Genomic DNA, 18,733 nt, shown 5'->3' with positions numbered 1-18,733 from the left:
CCCCCAGCTCCCGGTTCCTGGCCCCGTAACGCAATTATACGCCCCAAACTCTCCTCCTGCTAGAAGCAGAGAGGAGCCCCAAACATCCGTGGGGGGCCCCAGTCTGGGCCAGAGCCTGGGTTCTGGAAACCTGGAAAGCAGAGTCGGAAGGGACCCTGGAGGTCTTCTAGTCCAGCCCCTGCTCAGGCAAAAAAAAACAAACCCTTGTACCCGTCCAGTCTCTTCTTCATTGTCCTCCCTGTTTGGAGGTTCCTCTTCAGGCCCCGGTTGCTTCTCTCTTGGTCCACTTTCCACCCGGTGCTGCTTGTCCTGCTTTCTGGGGCTTGGGAGAAGAGGCTGACCCCCGCCTTTCTTGGAGCAGCCCCCAAATCCTGGAACGCAGCTATCCTGGCCCTCCCCTTTCCCCTTAACTAGACGTACCCAGTTCCCGCAACCCTTTTCCGTACGTTTTGGCCTCCAGCCCCAAATCCTCTCACCTTTGACGCCCTCAGCAGCCCCGCCCGGAAGGATGTTGGCAACCCCCCACCCCCACCCCCCACCCCCAGGATTTCTTTCCTTTCGCTTTTAATTCCCCGGAGGGGGGAGGGGCAGCCTCCTGGTTTGACCCCTTGCACTCGTTTCTAAAAGCGCTTTGTTCGAATGTGGCCATCAGGATCGCTCCGCATTTCCCGGCTTCCTTCCTGACAACCAGGCCTCCCGGATACGTGGTCGACTCCCTGATCCTGGTTTGTTTGCAGGGCGGGAAGGGACCCCGGGAGGTCTTCTCATCTAGACCAACCCCGCTGACCAAGGTTGGAGACCTTATAGAGCCAGCCCAGTTTCGCTGATGTTGATCTCAGAAAGAACCACTTCATGTTGGAGGTGGCTTGCTCTTTCTTTCTTTCCTTCTCTTTCTTTCTTTCTCTCTTTCTTTCTTTCTTTCTTTCTTTCTTTCTTTCTCTTTTTCTTTCTTTCTTTCCTTCTTTCTTTCTTTTTTTTCTTTTTTTATTTCTCTTTCTTTCTTTCTTTCTTTCTCTTTCCTTTCTTTCTCTTTCTTTCTTTCCTTCTTTCTTTCTTTCTTTTTTTCTCTTTTTTTATTTCTCTTTCTTTCTTTCTTTTCTTTCTTTCTCTTTTCTTTCTTTCTTTCTTTCTCTTTCCTTTCTTTCTCTTTCTTTCTTTCCTTCTTTCTTTCTTTCTTTTTTTTTCTTTCTTTTTCTTTCTTTCTTTCTCTTTCTTTTTTTTCTTTTCTTTTTCTCTTTCTTTCTTTCTTTCCTTTTTTCTTTCTTTCTTTTTTCTTTCTTTCTTTCTCTTTCTTTTTTCTTTCTTTTTTTTCTTTCTCTTTCCTTTCTTTTTCTTTCTTTCTTTCTTTCTTTCTTTCTTTCTTTCTTTCTTTCTCTTTCTCTTTCTTTCTTTCTTTCTTTCTTTCTTTCTTTCTTTCTTTCTTTCTTTCTTTCTTTCTCTCTTTCCTTTCTCTCTTTCTCTTTCTTTCTTTCTCTTCCTTCTCTTCTTCCCCCTCCCCCTTAATAATAAAGGCCATCATTAAAAACAAACCCCCTTTCATAACTAACTTTTTTAACGTGAAAATACATTCAAGTTAGAAGAGCTGCTTAAAAGAGCAGAATCCCACCCAATGGGCAGCTACAACGGCCTTCGGCCTTGGGAGGTTTTGCCACATCCCGGACGTGTTTTATTCGAACGGTGGGGGGGGGGCTGCCTCCCCCAGGGGCTCGGAGGGGGGAAAGGCTGCAGGTTGATGATGCACAGGAGGGTTCATGGTGGGACAGATGAATTAATTCTTCAACAGGGGAAAAAGGAAAAACCCTCGTGCTTCCGAGAACTTCTGAGAAAAACCCCAAACCTGCAAAGAGCCTCCAGAACAGTGACAGGATCGCTTCTCACCGATCCTGAGGGATCCAGGAGCCAAGAAGAACCAGCCCCTCCCTCCCTCCCTCCCTCCCCCCCCTTTGGTGAAGCCTGGGTGCCTCTGGCCCTGGGAAAGAAGGCAGGGAAGGTTGGGCGAAGCGGCCAAGGGAACGGCCGGAGAAGAGGCAGCCCAGCCCACAGCTGCAGGGCAGGCAGACGGCGGCAGCGCTTAGACTTCTATGCCGCTTCACGGTGCTTTGCGGCCTCTTCCGAGACAACCGGAGGCCTCGTTTGACCCACCTCGGAAGGACGGGAGGACGGAAGGCTGAGCCAGTCAGAACTGGACGGCTGGCAGTGGGCAGAGTTAGCCTGCAAGAATGTATTCTAGCCACTGGGAGGGAAGGGAGGGAGGAAAGACGGCTGCTTGGGCAGGGGGTTGGTCTAGATGACCTACAAGGTCCCTTCCAACTGATGATCTGTTCTTGGAAGGAAGGAAGGAAGGAAGGAAATAGCCAGAGCACGGAGACTTATATGCCGCTTCTCAGTGGTTTCAGAGCCTCTCATGGCCCCAGCCGCCTGGGTCCTCCGGAGGTGGGGGGGGGCTTGTGGGTGTCCATCAAAGCCTCACTTTCTGCTCCAGAAAGAAGAGGGGACCCCCAAATCCCCGGGAGGCTCCAGGGGGCTCTCCCTGGGCCCAGGGGCTGGCCCAGGGGGCTGCTGCAGCTGCTGGAGGGTTTGCAGGAGGGCCCGGCGCTGCTTGGCCTGGCGCCTGGTCATCAGCCCCACCTGCGTCTCCAGTTGCCCCACCTGGCTCTCCTGCTTCTGGCGGGCCTTCTGGTAGGCAAGGAGGAGGGTGCTGCGAGGAGAGAGAGAGGGGGGGTGAGGAGGGGCCCCGGGGTAGCCTGGGGGGACCCCCCGGCCCAGGGAGGGGCTGGAAGAGGCCGCCGCAGCAGCCGGACGGGTCTTGCCCAGGTGTGCTGGCGGAGGAGGTGGTGGGAGTTTTAGTGCAACGCACCTGGGGGTGGGACAGCCCAGTTCCACTTTCCCTCCCGGCCACTCCATGCAAACGGTAGCGCCCCAGACGTGGCCCCTTTAAGACCTGTGGACTTCAACTCCCAGAATTCCACAGCCAGCAAAGTCCCCACCTCTTCCAGGGGCCACGGCTGGTAGACTGCTGCTGTCCATTTTGGTGTGTCCGGAGGCTGAGGGGCCAGCGGGGGGGAAGGGGCAGCCCCTCCCCTCCCCTCCCCTCCCCTACCTATGGGCTTGGAAGAAGTCCTGCATGAGCTCCAGCTCCTGGGCCTCCTGGGCCCTGCAGTCCTGGCTCTTCTCCTCCAGGGCAACCCAAAGGCCCTCCAGACGTTCCTTCAGCACCCGGATCCTGCAAAGAGCCAGAGGAGGTCAAGGTGAGGACGAGGAAGCCCACTCGGGGTGGGGGTGGGGGGAGGCAGCCCTACCCCCTCCCCAGGATCAGCAGCCCCCTGGCTTCTATCGCCGGCCCGGAGGGGATGAGGGGGGCCGCAAGAGGGAGCCCTGCTCTTATCGGGGGGGGGCGCACGTTCCTTTCTACCCGTCCCCCAAAATGGGTGGGGGGCAGGGACCCTTGGCTCACCCCCCCCACAAGGTCCTCGACTTATAACCAAAGTTATGATGACACTGAATGACATGTCTTGTGACCAGTTTTCACACTTATGACCATTGCAGCATTTCCCCCGTGGCCACGCAATCCAAATTCGGACACTTGGCCACTGTCTCCTCTTTATGACGGTTGCAGAATCCCCGGGATCTCCCCATGAAGCCTTCCCAGCCGAGTCAAAGGTGAGGGTGGGGGAAGCCAGGTTCGCTTAACAGCCACGCGATTCACTTAAGGGCTGCAGTAATTCTCTTAATGACTCATTCCCCCGCCGCCAAAAAAAAACCCTTTGTAAAGTGGGGCGCAACTCCCTCAACAGCCGACCGTGCTTGAAAACCAGAGCCTCTGTCGCGAATTGTGGTCGTAAGCCAAGGACCCACGTTCAGCCCCGCAGTGTGCCGGCTGCGGAAGGGAGATTTCGTGGTTTTCTCCCCAGGAACCGAGAGAGAAACGAAGGGATCCCCTTCAAGAGCACCCCTCTTTCTCTGGCCAGGGGCTCAGACCGAGGGGGGCTGGGCAGGGTCCCCAACCTCAAGGCCCCCTTCAGGCTTGTGGACTTCAATTCCCAGAATCCCTCAGCCAGCTATGCTGGGAGCCACGGATCAGCTTTGCTGGCTGGGGAATTCTGGGAGTTGAAGTCCACAAGCCTGAAAGGGGCCTTGAGGTTTGGGGACCCCCGGTTTACACGGACTTTCTACCCCAAGACCGCCAGGGGTGCTCGAAGTTCCCGCCTGGATCCCAGATGGGCGTCTTTGGTGTGCGAGAGCTGAGCGTGTTGCACTTTGCACTTCCAATCCCTGGGACCTTTTCTTTCCACAGTGAAAAAAATAATCCAAGCAATTTGATCTGCCTTGCCGGAGGTTTAGGGGGCTGGGGGGTGGGGGGTGGGGCTGGCAGGAAGAAAACTCCCCTATCCTGCCCCCCTCAGTGTTTGGGATGAGGGGAAGGGGGGGTCTTTCCAGCTCATTCTTTGGGGGGGGGCATGGAGGGGTTCTGCCCCAAAGGACCAGCCTGCTATTCTCTTGGGGGGGGTGCACGTGTGGGGGGCTTCTGCTTGTCCCCTTGTTTGAGAGGGGGGAGCAAAGAGGGGGCAGTTGGGCACTCCCTTCTCCCACAACCCAACAACATTTCACACACACACACACACACACGCAGCGCAGGGCAGCCGAGCCCAGAGTTCCGCTGAGTGCTGGCTCTCGCTTTTATTTCCTTTCTTCATTTAATTTCATTTTGAATTTTATGTTATATTTTATTTTTTTCATTTAATGTAATCTTTGATTTATTTTATTTTACGACTTATTTTATAATGTTATTTTTAATAGTTTATTTTTTAATATGTTATATGATTATTTATGTTTTAAAATATCTTATTTCATTCTTATTTCTTTTCTTTTCTTTATTTTTCGCTGCAAAGGGAACCTTACCGAGCCAAAGTCTCCAGGACTGAGAGCACCGGGGCTTCCGGCTTCCTCCGGTCCGGTCTTCCCTCCGCGGTGTTGGGTGCAGCCGGAAGCGGCCTGTAGGGAGCTCCGTCGGGCACCCGGGCCTGAATGTCGGCAGAGGAGAAAGCAGCTGGGCTCCTTGCTCGGGGCGGAAGCATTTGGGGGGGTGGGCTGTGGGGGCTCCACCTGGACCAACGAACCCCCCTCCCCCTAGTCATCTCCCGTACTGACTACTGCAACGAGCTCTCCGGGGGGGCGGGGCTGCCCTTGGAAACTACCCCGGAGCTTCAATTGCTTCCAAAGGCGGCAGCCTGCAGGGTTTGGGCATGTCTAGATTTGCACCGGGGGTCCCCTCTCTTTTAGGGAGCTGCAGGGCTGCCGATTTGCTTCCGGGTCCAATTCAAGGCGCTGTCCATCCCCTTTAAGGGAGGTGCCTCCCTGGGAGAGCCACTGGTGGCGCAAGTGGTCAGAACAGGGCATTGCAGCCTAATTCTGCCCACCGCCGAGAGTTCGATCCTGACTGGCTCCCGGGTGACTCGGGAAGGGGAGAAAGGAGTGTGAGGGAGGCTTGTTACCCCAAAGTCTTCCTCCTCGCTGCTGCTGCTGCTGCTGCTGCTGCTGCTGCTGCTTCCTGGGGAGGAGGGGTCCGGCTGTCCCCGGAGGAGGCCTCGGTGCTCCCGCTGGAGGGTCTGGATCAGGAGCAGGCAGGCGGCCTCCTGGGCGGGGAGCGTGTGGGTGCACAGCGCCAGCCCCTCCTTGGCCTTGGCCGTGAGGTGCAGCCTGGTGCCCAGGTCGGCCAAGGCCTCCTGGGGAGGGGCAGAAGGAGGGAGGTGGAGGGAGGGAAGGGGCCCCAGAGACAGCCCCCCAAGCATTTTGGGAGTGCAGGAGAGGGGACTTCTCCTGCTTGAGCAGGGGGCTGGAGTAGAAGACCTCAAAGGTCCCTTCCAGCTTCTGTTCTGTTCTGTTCTGTTCCGTTCCTTCCATATTCTGTTCTTAATTATCTATTCTCTATTCTATTTTCTATTCTGTTCTGTTCTGTTCTATTCTATTCTCTATTCCATTCCATTTTCTATTCTATTCTATATTCTATATTCTTTTTCTATTCTCTGTTCCATTCCATTCTATTTTCTGTTCTATTCTATTCTATTCTATTCTATTCTATTCTATTCTATTCTATTCTATTTTCTGTTCTATTCTATTCTATTTTCTTTTCTGTTCTGTTTTGTTCTATTCTATTCTATTCTATTTTCTTTTTCTATTCTCTATTCCATTCTATTTTCTATTCCATTTCATTCCATTCTATTTTCTATTCTGTTCTATTCTATTCTATTCTATTCTATTCTATTTTCTGTTCTATTCTATTCTATTTTCTTTTCTGTTCTGTTCTATTCTATTCTATTTTCTTTTTTCTATTCTCTATTCCATTCTATTTTCTATTCTATTCTATTCTCTTCTGTTCTCTTCTCTTCTATTCTATTCTATTCTATTCTATTCTATTCTATTCTATTTTATTTTCTGTTCTATTTTATTTTCTGTTCTATTCTATTCTATTTTCTTTTCTGTTCTGTTCTGTTCTGTTCTATTTTCTTTTTTCTATTCTCTATTCCATTCTATTTTCTATTCCATTCCATTCTATTTTCTGTTCTATTCTGTTCTATTCTATTCTATTCTATTTTCTTTCTTTTTTCTGTTATCTATTCCATTCTATTTTCTATTCCATTCCATTCTATTTTCTGTTCTGTTCTGTTCTATTCTATTTTCTGTTCTGTTCTATTCTATTCTATATTCTTGTTTCTATTCTCTATTCCATTCTATTTTCTATTCCATTCCATTCCATTTTCTGTTCTGTTCTGTTCTATTCTATTCCATATTCTTTTTTCTATTCTCTATTCCATTCCATTCCTCAGTTCCAGAATCTCGAGGGCCCCCCAGACAATGCAGTTCAGGCTCATCAACCCCGGGGGCCAGACCCCTTTGGTTCAAGGGCATCCCCCCCTCTGAAGACCAACTGAGTGCTTGGGGGGCGGCAGGGGGCCCCCGCCTGGGTCTGTTCAATATATTCAGATCATTTCTTCGACCCCAGTTGGGAGCAGAATTTCCATCGCTAAGTAAATGGTTGTTAAGTGAGTCATGTCCAATTTTATTTATTTACCGGGGTCGTTAAGTGAATCACTGCAGCTGTTAAGCAAACCCTTTGGTCGTTAAGTAAGTCCAGCTTCCCCACTGACGCTGCTTGTCTGCATCCGGCTGGGAAGGTCACAAATGGAGACCCCGGAATGCTGCAACTGTCGGTCCTCGACTTACGGCAGTGCATTTAGTGACCATTTGAAGTTAGAGCAGCACTGAGAAAAGGGGGCCTGTTAGGGGGGCCCCGCAGCCGCCCTGTGGTCAGGGGGTTGGCATTGAGGGGCTGGACAACTGACTCACACTTATGATGGCCACAGCATCCCTGGGTTCAGGTGATCCCCTTTTGTGACCATCTGAGTCAAGGGTTCACTTAACGACCCTTCAGAACTGCACTGATTCACTTAAAAATGCTGGTGAGAAAATTAGGCCGAAAAACTCACTTAACACATTTCTCAGTCAGCCACATAAATTCCGGGCTTACTTGTGGTCATAACTTGAGGACCAACTGAACAGGGGCGGAGAGAGCAATTGGCCAGCCCTGATTCTGGGGCCGGGAGGGGAACCCCAGGGAAGGAAACACCCCCCACCCACCCCATGAAAACAGGTGAGAGACAGAAGCGAAACCTGCCTGGAATGGAGGAGGACGGGAAAAGGGCCACCTGTGGCTGGCCGGCGGGAGCGCCCGGCCCCGCCACATTGCGCTCTCGCTTGCTGGGAACCCACGGCCAACCTCCCTTTCCCCACCCTCTGCCCCCTCCTTGCAGACTCACCCGGGTGTTGTGCAACTCCCGTAGCAACCGGCCCTTTGGCATCCGGGGCGGGGTGGCCAAGCCGGGCAGCGCCTCCTCCAGGGCTCTCCGGCCCTCCGTTACCTTGGCCGCAATGCCCGCGCTGAGCCTGCTGGCCACGGTGCCCAGGCCCAGAGGTGGAGGGTGGGCGGGCAGCTTCAGCGACCTCTGCTCGGCCCGCAGGTGCCCGATGCATTCCCGCAGCCCCTGCTTGGCTTCCACCGCCGAGCCCGTCAGCTGCAGGGAACTGAAAAGGAAGCAGGCGCTTTAAGGCTGGTGGACTTCAACTCCCAGAATTCCCCAGCCGGCTTTAAGACCGGTGGGATTTGTGTTTGCAGCGTGACTACTATTGTGGGACAACCCAGAAGCACAACACGGCACCCGGAGGCTTCGTTTTTTAACAGTGGTTTATATACAAGACTGCTATATACGTACATCTATGTGTCAGGCACATACCAGGCAAGCAATCGATCTTCCTTACTCTTCAGGGAGAACTCCAAAGGAGGTAGAAGCGAGGAGAGAGAGAGAGACGTCCTCCCCTGGCCTCTCTTATATAGGCAACCTCTTAAAGTGGCAATACCACTGCGGACCCAAGCTCAGTCTTAAAACGGCAATAAACTGCTGACTCACCCTCATTGCATCAGCGTCCTCACAGCAGCTGGTCAGCTATTAAATCTCAGTACCTTAACACAGTGGCCCCCAACCTTTTTTGTGCCACGGCCCGGTACTGGCATCACAAAATGATCCGCGGCCCAGTACCGGCATCAGCACGCATGACAAGGCAAGGCGAGCCGAGCGACCAGCCAGCCAGCCGTCCCCCGCTTCTCCCCGCCACCTTCAACTCCTCCTTTGTAGCTTTTTTGTGCTTTCTTAATCTCCTCCGCCATCGGGACGGCTCTTCGCTCGAAGCCGCCCCCCCCTCGATGAAACTAAGGCGCGAGGATTCCTTCCGGACCCAAATGCCGCTTTCCAACCGGAAAAGCTCATCCAGAAGCACTTTCTCGTCGAAACAAGATGGCAGCGCCCAGCAAACCGATGGCCCGGTAGAAAATAATCCACGGACCGGTACCGGTCCAGAGCCCGGTGGCTGGGGACCCCTGCCTTAACAGACTTCAACTCCCAGAATTCCCCAGCCAGCTTTAAAGTTGGTGGACTTCCACTCCCAGAATTCCCCAGGCTACTTTGTCTGAAACCCAACAGTTTTATGGGGAAAGTCCCTCACTTAAGACTAACTGGATTCCTCCAGAGAAGTTTTGGATGCCAAGAGCCCCTTCCTCTCCGGGTCTTCCTCCTGCTCTCCCTTCTGTGATGACCCAGCCCCAAATCCCATGCTGAAGGCCAGTCCCCGCCCCCCAGCCCCTCAGTACCTGTCTGGGACCCCCCCTTGGTCCCGGGAGCTCCTGTGGGCTCTGCTGCAGGCCTGCAAAATCCGGGAAGCTTCCTCCAGGGCAGCGTTGGGGTCCTTGGATGCCCCTGCCAGGAAATGCCAGAGAGGGGGATGTCATAGAATCTTAGGGCTGCAGGATGCCTCAGAGGTCATCTAGTCCAACCCCTGGGCAAGGCACACCACCCTGGTCAAAGGGTTTTCCAGGCCGTTTTCGAAAGCCTCCGGTGACGGGAGGACCCACAAGCCCAGGATGCAAACTGTTCTGCCCGCAACCTAATTGCTCCGTCACAACAACAGGCACAAACGGCAGAAAATAATCAGATTAACGGAATCAGATCTTGGAGGTTTTCTAGACCAACTAGAGGACTGGAGGCTAAAACACACGACGGACGGTTGCAGGACCTGGGCCTGGCTAGTCCAGGGAAGAGAAAGACCAGGGGAGACAGGAGAGCGGCCTTCCAATCTTGGAGGGGCTGCCACAGGGAGGGGGGCGGGGGGTCCAGCTATTCTCCAAGGCCCCTGAAGGCCAGAGAAGGAACAATGGATGATCAAGGGGAAATTCAACCTGGAACTAAGGAGAAACTTTCTGACAGGGAGAACCATCAACCCATGGAACAGAAGTTGCCCTCGGAAGTTGGGGGGAGCTTCATCCCTGGAGGCTTCCAGGAAGAGGCTGGACTGCCCCCCGTCAGGGAGGGTGTGGGGTCTCCTGCTTGGGCAGAGGGGTTGGACTAGATGACCACAAGGTCCCTTCCAACTGTGTTATTCCTGCTTAGGCAGGAAACCCTACACCACTTCAGACAAATAGTGATCCAACATCTTTTAAAATACTCCCAGTGTTGGAGCATCCACAACTTCTGGAGGCCAGCAGTTCCACTGGCGAATTGTCCTCCCTGTCAGGAAATTCCTCCTTGATTCTAGGTTGCTTCTCTCCTGGATTAGTTTCCATCCCTTGTTGCGTCTTGTCCTGCCCTCAGGGGCTTTGGAGAGTAGCTTGACCCCTTCCCCTTCCCTGGGGCAGCCCCCCAGATCCTGGAAGGCTGCTGTCCCCCCCCCCCACCCGGTCCTTCTCTTCCCTGGACCAGCCAGGCCCGGTTCCTGCAACCATTTTTTTTTCTTCTTCTTCTTCTTCTTCTTCTTCTTCTTCTTCTTCTTCTTCTTCTTCTTCTTCTTCTTCTTCTTCTTCTTCTTCTTCTTCTTCTTTTTCTTCTTCCTTCTTCTTCTTCTTCCTTCTTCTTCTCCTTCTTCTTCGTATGTTTCAGCCTCCAGTCCCCTCATCCTCTGGGTTGCTCTTCTCTGCCTTCTTTCTAGAACGGGGGTCCGAAACAGGGTCCCTTTAAGACCCGTGGACTTCAACTCCCAGCTATGCTGGCTGGGGAATTCTGGGAGTTGAAGTCCACCGTCTTAAAGGGACCAACTTCTCTTCCAGACTCTCAACGCCTTTTTTACATCGTGGCAACCAAACCTTCGTTGGGTCCCACCGTGCCCCGCCCCAAACTGCCCCCCCCCTTTGGGGCCAGGGGAGGAAGAGGCTGGAGGGGCCCAGCCAGCTGTGTCTCTGGTGGGGGGGGAGAAAGAGGGTCCCCCCACTTCCGGAGGTCTCACCTGCCCAGGGTGCCGCTGCTCCCATCTCTGCGCTGGGCGTCTGGTCCGTAAGAGCCCAGAGGGTCTCGTAGGCCTCCAGGCAGCGCTCACTATGGGGGGGGGGTCAAGAGGGGAGGGGGGAACAGGGGCCACTCAGACCCAGAGTCCCAGCCTCCCTCCCCCGAGAAGATCCTGCCCCCCCCCAGCAAAGACCGAGTCCAATTGGATCGAGGGGAGGCCGGTGTCCTGCTCTGCCCTCCTAGCAGCCCTGCGAGGTAGGCTGGGCAGCCTAGAAGGGGCCTGTCAGTTGCTCCCCCCGCCCAGTGCCCCCTAGGCTGGCCTGGGCTGCCCACCTCCCACCCCCCAATTCGCCCCGCGTGGCCCAGATCAGAATCTCTCCTCACAGCTCCGCTAAAGCCGGGAAGAGGGGCCCCCGAGGGCCTCAAACCCCCCTTTTTCCTGGGTTCCCCTCCTTCCCCGTTGCTCTTAATTGATTGAATTCTTACAGCCCCCCAAGACAGAAAAGGCTACGAAAGGGAGGGAGGCAGGTTCAGCTTGGCGGTCCTCGGCTTGCAGTGACCACAGCGGAGCCCAGCATCACCGCCAGGGGTTGCGCGGGCCCTTAAGTGGGTGGGGGGGCTCACCTGCCACGGAGGGCCAGAGCCAGGCCAGCCTCCTGGGACTCCTGCTGTCCGAGCAGCAGGCTGAGCTGCTCCGCGTTCGCCTTGGACTCCTGCAGGGCCCCCGAGAGGCGCCAGTTCAGGCCCCGCAGCTCCTCCAGGCGCCTAGGTGGGGCAGAGGGTGCCGGTCAGGGCAGGGCCGCTACTACGGCGTGTAACCCGGGGGGCAAGGCAGGGGGCCCAGTACAGCCCAGGCAGCTGCAAGCGGGGGGGGCTCCTGACTCCCCCAAGAGCCCCCTCCCCGAGAAAAGGCCCCCTCCCCCAAGAAGAAATGAGAAATGAGGGAGGGGGCAACCAAACAGGCCGGGCCCATCCAAGGCCCCCGCAGGGCCCCTCGGCTCCTTAGGTCACCCTCAGATCAGGACGGGGGGTCAACCCCTTCCCCAGGACGAATCGGTCAAGCGGGGTCTCCTGCCCACAGCCCCTGGCTGAGAGTCTTACAGGAATTGGGGGCTTGAACCCTCTGCCTGCTGAGCCACCCGCCCCATTTCAGCTGCCCCCAAAGAACAGCTTGAGCAAGGGGGGCGTCAGGGACCCCTACCTGTGGAGCTGCTCCAGGCTGCTCTGGAGCTCAGCCGGGGTTGAGGGTGGAAGGAGGGGGCAGGCTGGGCACCGGTAGCCCCCAGGGAGGATGGAGGCCGTTCTGCGTAGCCCCTGATTGGGGGTCCTGCAAGGGAGGAGGCCTGTCAAAAAGACAGCAAATCTCCCCCCACACCCCCAAGGGTTGGAGCTTAGCTGCCTCTGGCTGAACCCTCTTCCCCCCTTTCCTCTCATCTGGGGCTGAACGCCCCCAGCCCCCACCCCGCCCCGGAGGTGTCTCCCCTGCACACCTGGGCTCCTTCCCAGGGGGTCTGGGGGCTCCACCAAAGCCGGTCTCTGCCCTGGACAGGATCTCCTGCAGCTCCTGCACCTGGAGGGAGGGAGACGGGGGGGCAGGAGAGTCACTCAAACCGAGGAACCCCCTTCCCCCCCAATAGCGAATTCCCAGCATTCCTTTCCAAAGGTGGAAGGAGCAGGAGCAGGAACTGAGTCATTGGTACCCAGGGTGGGGCTGTTTGTGGGGGCCGCGGCTCCCCCAAATAACTGGCGGCCTCCTTCCCTGGCATGAGATGCCCCCCCCGCTGGGAAGTGTGATTGACAGCTTTCAGCAAAGCTTTCAGCTTTGGTGGGTTTGATGTCTCCCTCCTCCCGGCTCTCTTTTCTTTTTCTTTCTTTCTTTCTTTCTTTCTTTTTCCTTTCTTTCTTTCTCTCTGTCTCTCTCTCTTCCTCTCTCTTCTTTCTTTCTTTCTTTTTCTTTCTTTTTCTTTCTTTCTTTCTTTCTTTCTTTCTTTCTCTCTGTCTCTCTCCCTTTCTCTCTCTCTCTTTCCTTTCTTTCTTTCCTTTCCTTTCCTTTCCTTTCCTTTCCTTTCCTTTCCTTTCCTTTCCTTTCCTTTCCTTTCCTTTCCTCTCCTCCCCTCCCTCCCCCTTTTTCCTTCCCTCCCTCCTCGGACCCCCAGCATCTCAAACCCCCAGAAGAGCCCCAACGCCCCCCCGGCCCCAACACCTGGGAAAGGTCCTGGCAAGGCTACCAGGCTCGGGGCCATTGGGGCCTCTGGCTCCCCTGCTGGATCTGGTGGGCAGCAGCAGCACAAACTGGGTCCCCAAAGGAAACGGGGGCAGAGAAGCCCTTCGCAAAGGGGGCCAACGTTTGGCCCGCGCCAGTCCTGAGCAGAGCGCCCCCAGGCCGGACGGCCCACTTCCTGCCCAGGAGGGCAGCTGGATTGGCCAGAGGGGAGAAGACCCAGGTGGGAAGGGGGGACAGAAGGGAGGGGCCCCCACCAGCCCCCTCCCCGTGCCCCCTCACCTTGACCTGCAGGCTGTCCCGCTGCTGCTGCTGGGCTGCCAGGGCGGCCTGGGAGCGGCTGAGGAGCTCCTGCCGGGCCTCCAGCTGGGCTCGGAGGGCGGCGTTCCTCTCCTTGAGGAGGGCGGCCATCCTCTCGCAGGGGGGGCCCTCGGCCTCCTGGGGGCACCCCAAGACGTCCCTCTGGAGCGCCAGCACCCGCCTGGCTTCCAGGCCCTGCCAAGAGTCAGCAGCCCCTTTGCAACCCGCCGGCCTTGGCAGGGCGGCCCCCTCAGAGCCCCCCCCCTTGGGGGAGACCCCTCTGCCCCCCCATCCCAGAGCCCCCCCCCGCCCCCAGGCGGTCAGGGCTGCCCAGGTGGGACCACGGAGGAAGCGAAGAGGCAGAAACGCCACCTGGGAGGCTGCTCCCCCTTTTAAAAGACTCTTCCCGTTGGAGGCGTTGGCTTCTTTCTGTTCAAAATTCTGTTAAAACTTGGGTGGAAACGATGCTGGTTAAAAAGTAGCCAAGAAGGCTCACTCCACTTCCAGGCTGGAGGATCCCAGAGTTGGAAGGGACCCTGGAGGTCCTCTAGCCCAGCCCCCTAATCGAGCAGGAGGCCCTACTAGACCGTCCCAAAGAGGGGGGGCTGTCCGCTCTCGTCCTAAAAGCCTCCAGGGATGGAAGCAGGCCGCTCAGGTGTGTGTAGGTGGGGGTGTCAGCCGCTCGCCCCCATCCCTCCCTCCCTCCCTCCCTCCCTCCCCCTGCACACCTGGGCCAGCTGGGTGCATCCCTGCCGCTGGGCTCCCGGGCTGGGGAGGGGCTTCCGGTGGGACAGGAGGACGTTCTCCAGGGAGGTGAGGGCCTTGTGGACGTCCAGGAACAGGTCGGCCTTCCCTGGGGGGCAAAGGGGCCGGGCCAGGCCAGTCAGCTCCAGAGGGGGAGCCCCGGAGGCCGAAAGGGGGAGGCCGGGGAGGGGGCTCTGGGAGACCCCTTGAGGATTCTCTCCTCCTGGAAGGACACGCCCGGGAAAAGGGAGGGAGGGGACCAATCGGGGGTGGGGGGTGGGGGTGGACTAGAAGGCCTCCAGGGCCCCTTCCAACCCTCTTGCCCCAGGGTCCCTCCAAAGGAGCAGCAGGGGGCGTTGGGCTCTCCAAGGGCCCAGCCGGCCAGACCGGTGTGACCCGAAGGCCGGGGGCTCCTCCCGAAAAGAGTCCGGCCAGCAGGCTCCCAATTCGAGATCTCCCACCCGGGCAACCCGAGCCCCCTCTTGGGCGGGTCTTACCTTCTCCTGGAGCGGCTGGAGGCCGGGCAGGGGGGATCCTGGGGCGCTTGGCCAAGAGGGACGGGCATCGGGGGAGGCTGGCAGTGGCCTCGGAGTCCAAATCGGAGAAGAAGATCCCATCCCCCTCCCCCTCCTCCTCTTCCTCCTCCCTGCAGTGAGATGGAGGCGGTGCCAGGGGGAAGGAGCCGGGGAGGGCACAGCTGGGGCGGAGAGGGGGCCTGGGAAAGGAGGGGCCACCTGGAGGGCCTGGACCCCTCATCTCCCTCCTTGGAGAGCCCCCCTCTAAGCAGGGGGTCAGACTAGAAGACCTCCAGGGCCCTTTCAACTCTGTTATTCTATTCTGTTCAGCCCTGGCATCTCCGGGTGGTCTCCTGTCCCAGGTTCAAGGCCTACAGGAAGCAGCCCTGCACCCCACTCTACCCGGAAATTGCACGCAGACAATCCTCAACTTACGACCTTCTATTTAGTGACTGTCTGAATTATATCAGTGCTGAAAAAGTGACCGGTGGTTGGTTTTCCCCCCTAGTCGTGTGATCAGAGGAGGGGTGCTTGGCGACCGGCATGCACTGGGGACGTCCTGGGGGGGGTCACCTGATCCCCACTGGGCACCAGCCTCCGGCAAGGAAGGTCATGGGGGGGGGGAAGCCAGATCCATTTAATGACCAAACAATTCACTTAACAACCATGGCAAGAAAGGTCTAAAATGGGGGCCGAACGCACTGAATAACTATCTCGCTTAGCGACAGGGATCTTGGGCTCCGTTGCAAGTCGAGGACTGCTGGCATTGGGGTAAAGAAAGCGACGGAGCTGCAGGAGGGCAGACATCCTCCACAGCACACCCCAAAAACCTACTTTTTCCTGCTGGGTCCCCAGTTCCCGGGTGAGAGGGAGGAGGAGGCCAGGGAAGGGGGCCTGGAAAGTGGGGGGCACAGGGGAGGGGCGTACCTGGCCCTGTCCTGCTGCAGCCGCTCCACCTTCCCCTGCAGCCGGACGATGGTCACCAGCAGGGCGGAGATGCGCTCCTCGTAGTGCAGGGCGGCCTCCTCGCAGGGCTCCTCCTGGCTGCGGGGGCCAAGCTCCCCCTGCGGCCCATAAGAGAAGGGGGGGCATCAGCCTCCCCCCGAGATCCGGAGGGCCCCCAGCCCACCCATCCCCAAGGCACCAGGGCGGGAGGAGGAGGGCGGGACGGAGGTATATTTTATTTTATTGTATCGTATTGTATTCTATTCTAATTTCTTTCCTTTTCTATTCTATTCTAAATTCTATTCTATTTTTTCTTTTCAATTCTATTCCATTCCATTCCACTCCACCCTCCATCATTCTCCTCTCCTACTCTCCATCCTTCTATTCTATTCTTTCTATTCTATTCTATTTTCTATTCTATTGTATTCATTTTCCATTCTATTCTATTCCATTCCATTCCATTCTATTCTATTTTCTATTCTATTGTATTCATTTTCCATCCTATTCTATTCTATTCTATTCTATTCTATTCTATTCTATTCTATTCTATTCTATTCTATTCTAATTTCTTTTCTATTCCTATTCCTATTCCTATTCTACATTGTGGGCTTTGCTGTTAATTGCTCCGAGCTCCCAGAAAAGGGACATTTATATAAAAGTTCCAAATAAATGAACAAAATGCATTTGGCGAAGCGCACACTCCCCAAACCGGTTGTTACACCGATTGAATCCCTCCACTGGATATTTCTCTCTCTGGACACTCTAAGATTATGTATCTGCTGAACTAAACTCCGCACTGGCAACAGGAGAGGCATCTGGCCAGCAAACACTCAGCTCACTCCATCCAGTTGCCCAGACTCCACTCCGCCAGGGATGACGGGGTCGTTCAAAGAAGGAGGAAACTGAGGGATGCTGGATTGGACAGTCTAATCTCCAGCCTTCCTCTCCTTTGGCCCCCTCCCTCTCCCCGCAAGCCACCTCGGGGACCCGGAAAGGCCCCGGAAGGGAGGCCGAAGGGCCACTGTGCCAGAGCTTGGCCCTGGAGGGTGGCATCCGCTTTGGCCAAGGGCTGCAGACCCACCTTGGACGGGGCAGGAAGCCCGGAGATGCTTCCCCCAATTAAACATCGGAAGCCAGGAATGTGTGTGTGTGTGTGTGTGTGTGTGTGTTCCTGTGCTTTCCCCGGGAACAATGGCTTGTTTGTCCCTCCAGAAAAGCCGCCATTCCTGGCTTCCAGGCCAAGGTGGCCATTCCCGGGGCTGGGACGCCAGGTGCAGCCTCTGTCCAGCTGACCCTTTGCGAGCTCAGGGCAGCTTTGCCAGGCAAGGGAGCCGGGAGCTGGAAGGCCCTCTTGATTGCTACGTTTCGGGTTGATTGCCAGGGTCCCGCAGAGATCAACTAGACCACCCCAGCTGCCTCCAAAGCCGGACGCTGGAGCGCTTCATGTGACAAAGGGCTGCTTAACGGATGTTGCTGGTGTTCCTGATGGGGACTCAGAAACCCCCAAATTGGACCAGAGATTTCCCCCAATGGGACCCCCAGGCACCCTCCAAGGTCCCACCTACCTCTTCCATCCTGCCTCTTTCTGCCTTCTCCCCCTGGAGCAAGCCAGTCCCGGGCTTGGTCCCGGCCCCGATGGGTGGGGGCAGGCTCTTCCTGTTGATTTGCAGCCTTCCCAAGCTCCCCCCCCCACGTTTCCTGCCCTCCCTGGGAGGAAGGGGACGGGCCCGGTGGAGCCTCCTCGCCGCGCCTTTATTCCTGGCCCAACAAACCCACCGTGTGTTTAGAACTGCGCCACAAACCGGGACAGAAAGTAACTGGGTTTTGTTTAAAAATGAAGGCTTCTGTGGTTCCTTAAAATCTGTGCTGGGGCCCTGGGGAGAGGCGGGAGGAGGGTCTCGCACGGGGGATGAATATTCTTTATGGCACATCCGTAGGGTGGCCTTTCTCAGCCCGTGCAGCTGGGGGATGGCTGGGGGATCCTGGGAGCTGAAGTCCACACAGCGTCAGGCTACCCAAGTTGAGAAGCGTTTTGATTCCTGGAAACCCCTGCAGCAGGTTTAAAATAGGAGGAATTCTCAGCAAGCAGAGCGTCTGCGTCATTGTGTGTCCCTGGCAACTTCTGGTGGCGTTTAATCGTTGCGTTAATTGAATGCAATGAAAAGAAAAAGGAATATTCAGGGAAAGAGAGAGAGAGAGAGAGAGAGAGAGAGAGAGAGAGAGAAAAGAAGAAAAGGAAGGTAAGGAGGAAGAAAGAGAAAAGGAGGAAAAAGAAAGGAATGAAGGAAAAAGAAAGAAAAAGAAAGGAAGGAAAAAGAAAGGAAAAAGAAAAAGGAAGAAAAAGAGGAAAGAAGGAAGAGAAAGAAAAACGAAAGAAGGAAAAAGGAGAAAGGAAAAGAAAAAGTAAAAAAGAAAGAAAAGGAAAAGAGGAAAAAAGAAGGAGGAAAGAAGGAAAAAGAAAGAAAAGAAGGAAGGAAGGAAAAAGAAAAAGGAAGGAAAAAGAGGAAAGAAGGAAGAGAAAGAAAAAGGAAAGAAGGAAAAAGGAGAAAAGAAAAGGAAAAAGTAAAAAAGGAAAGGAAAAAGGAAAAAAAGGAAGGAAAGGAGGAAAGAAGGAAAAGGAAAGAAAAAGAAAGAGGGGAAGGAAAAAGAGGAAAGAAGAAAGAGAAAGAAAAAGGAAAGAAGGAAAAAGGAGAAAGGAAAAGAAAAAGGAAAAAGGAAAAAGGAAAAGGAAAAAGCAAAAAAAGGAAGGAAAGGAGGAAAGAAGGAAGGAAAAAGAAAAAGGAAGAAAAAGAGGAAAGAAGGAAGAGAAAGAAAAACGAAAGAAGGAAAAAGGAGAAAGGAAAAGAAAAAGTAAAAAGAAAGAAAAGGAAAAGAGGAAAAAGAAGGAGGAAAGAAGGAAAAAGAAAGAAAAAGAAGGAAGGAAGGAAAAAGAAAAAGGAAGGAAAAAGAGGAAAGAAGGAAGAAAAAAAAAGGAAAGGAGGAAAAAGGAGAAAGGAAAAGAAAAAAGTAAAAAGGAAAGGAAAAAGGAAAAAAAGGAAGGAAAGGAGGAAAGAAGGAAAAGGAAAGAAAAAGAAAGAGGGAAGGAAAAAGAGGAAAGAAGGAAGAGAAAGAAAAAGGAAAGAAGGAAAAAGGAGAAAAGAAAAGGAAAAAGGAAAAAGGAAAAGAAAAAAGAGGGGGAAAAAGGA

At 54.8% G+C, this 18,733-nt stretch overlaps 1 protein-coding gene across 1 annotated transcript; it reads right to left on the bottom strand.

Moving 5' to 3' along the window:
* Nucleotides 1–1,312: 1,312 nt before the first annotated feature.
* On the bottom strand, nucleotides 1,313–17,243 carry USHBP1 (USH1 protein network component harmonin binding protein 1). Its single transcript, XM_087922907.1, has 15 exons — nucleotides 17,114–17,243; nucleotides 15,531–15,667; nucleotides 14,586–14,734; nucleotides 14,073–14,197; nucleotides 13,327–13,539; nucleotides 12,314–12,393; nucleotides 12,025–12,150; nucleotides 11,448–11,588; nucleotides 10,825–10,913; nucleotides 9,200–9,305; nucleotides 7,815–8,079; nucleotides 5,493–5,723; nucleotides 4,900–5,021; nucleotides 3,101–3,223; nucleotides 1,313–2,698 (listed from the first exon to the last, which is right to left on the bottom strand). The coding sequence occupies exons 1-15, from the start codon at nucleotides 17,120–17,122 to the stop codon at nucleotides 2,467–2,469; spliced, it is 2,148 nt and encodes a 715-aa protein (XP_087779033.1). The 5' UTR covers nucleotides 17,123–17,243; the 3' UTR covers nucleotides 1,313–2,466.
* Between the last annotated feature and the right edge of the window lie 1,490 nt (nucleotides 17,244–18,733).

Source organism: Pseudonaja textilis, chromosome 1 (genome assembly GCF_049901715.1).
Source record: "Pseudonaja textilis isolate UNSWEBS1 chromosome 1, rPseTex1.2, whole genome shotgun sequence".
Lineage (NCBI taxonomy): Eukaryota > Metazoa > Chordata > Lepidosauria > Squamata > Elapidae > Pseudonaja > Pseudonaja textilis.
Note: the sequence above shows the minus strand (reverse complement) of the source record. Positions and strands in the feature narration are given on the sequence as shown.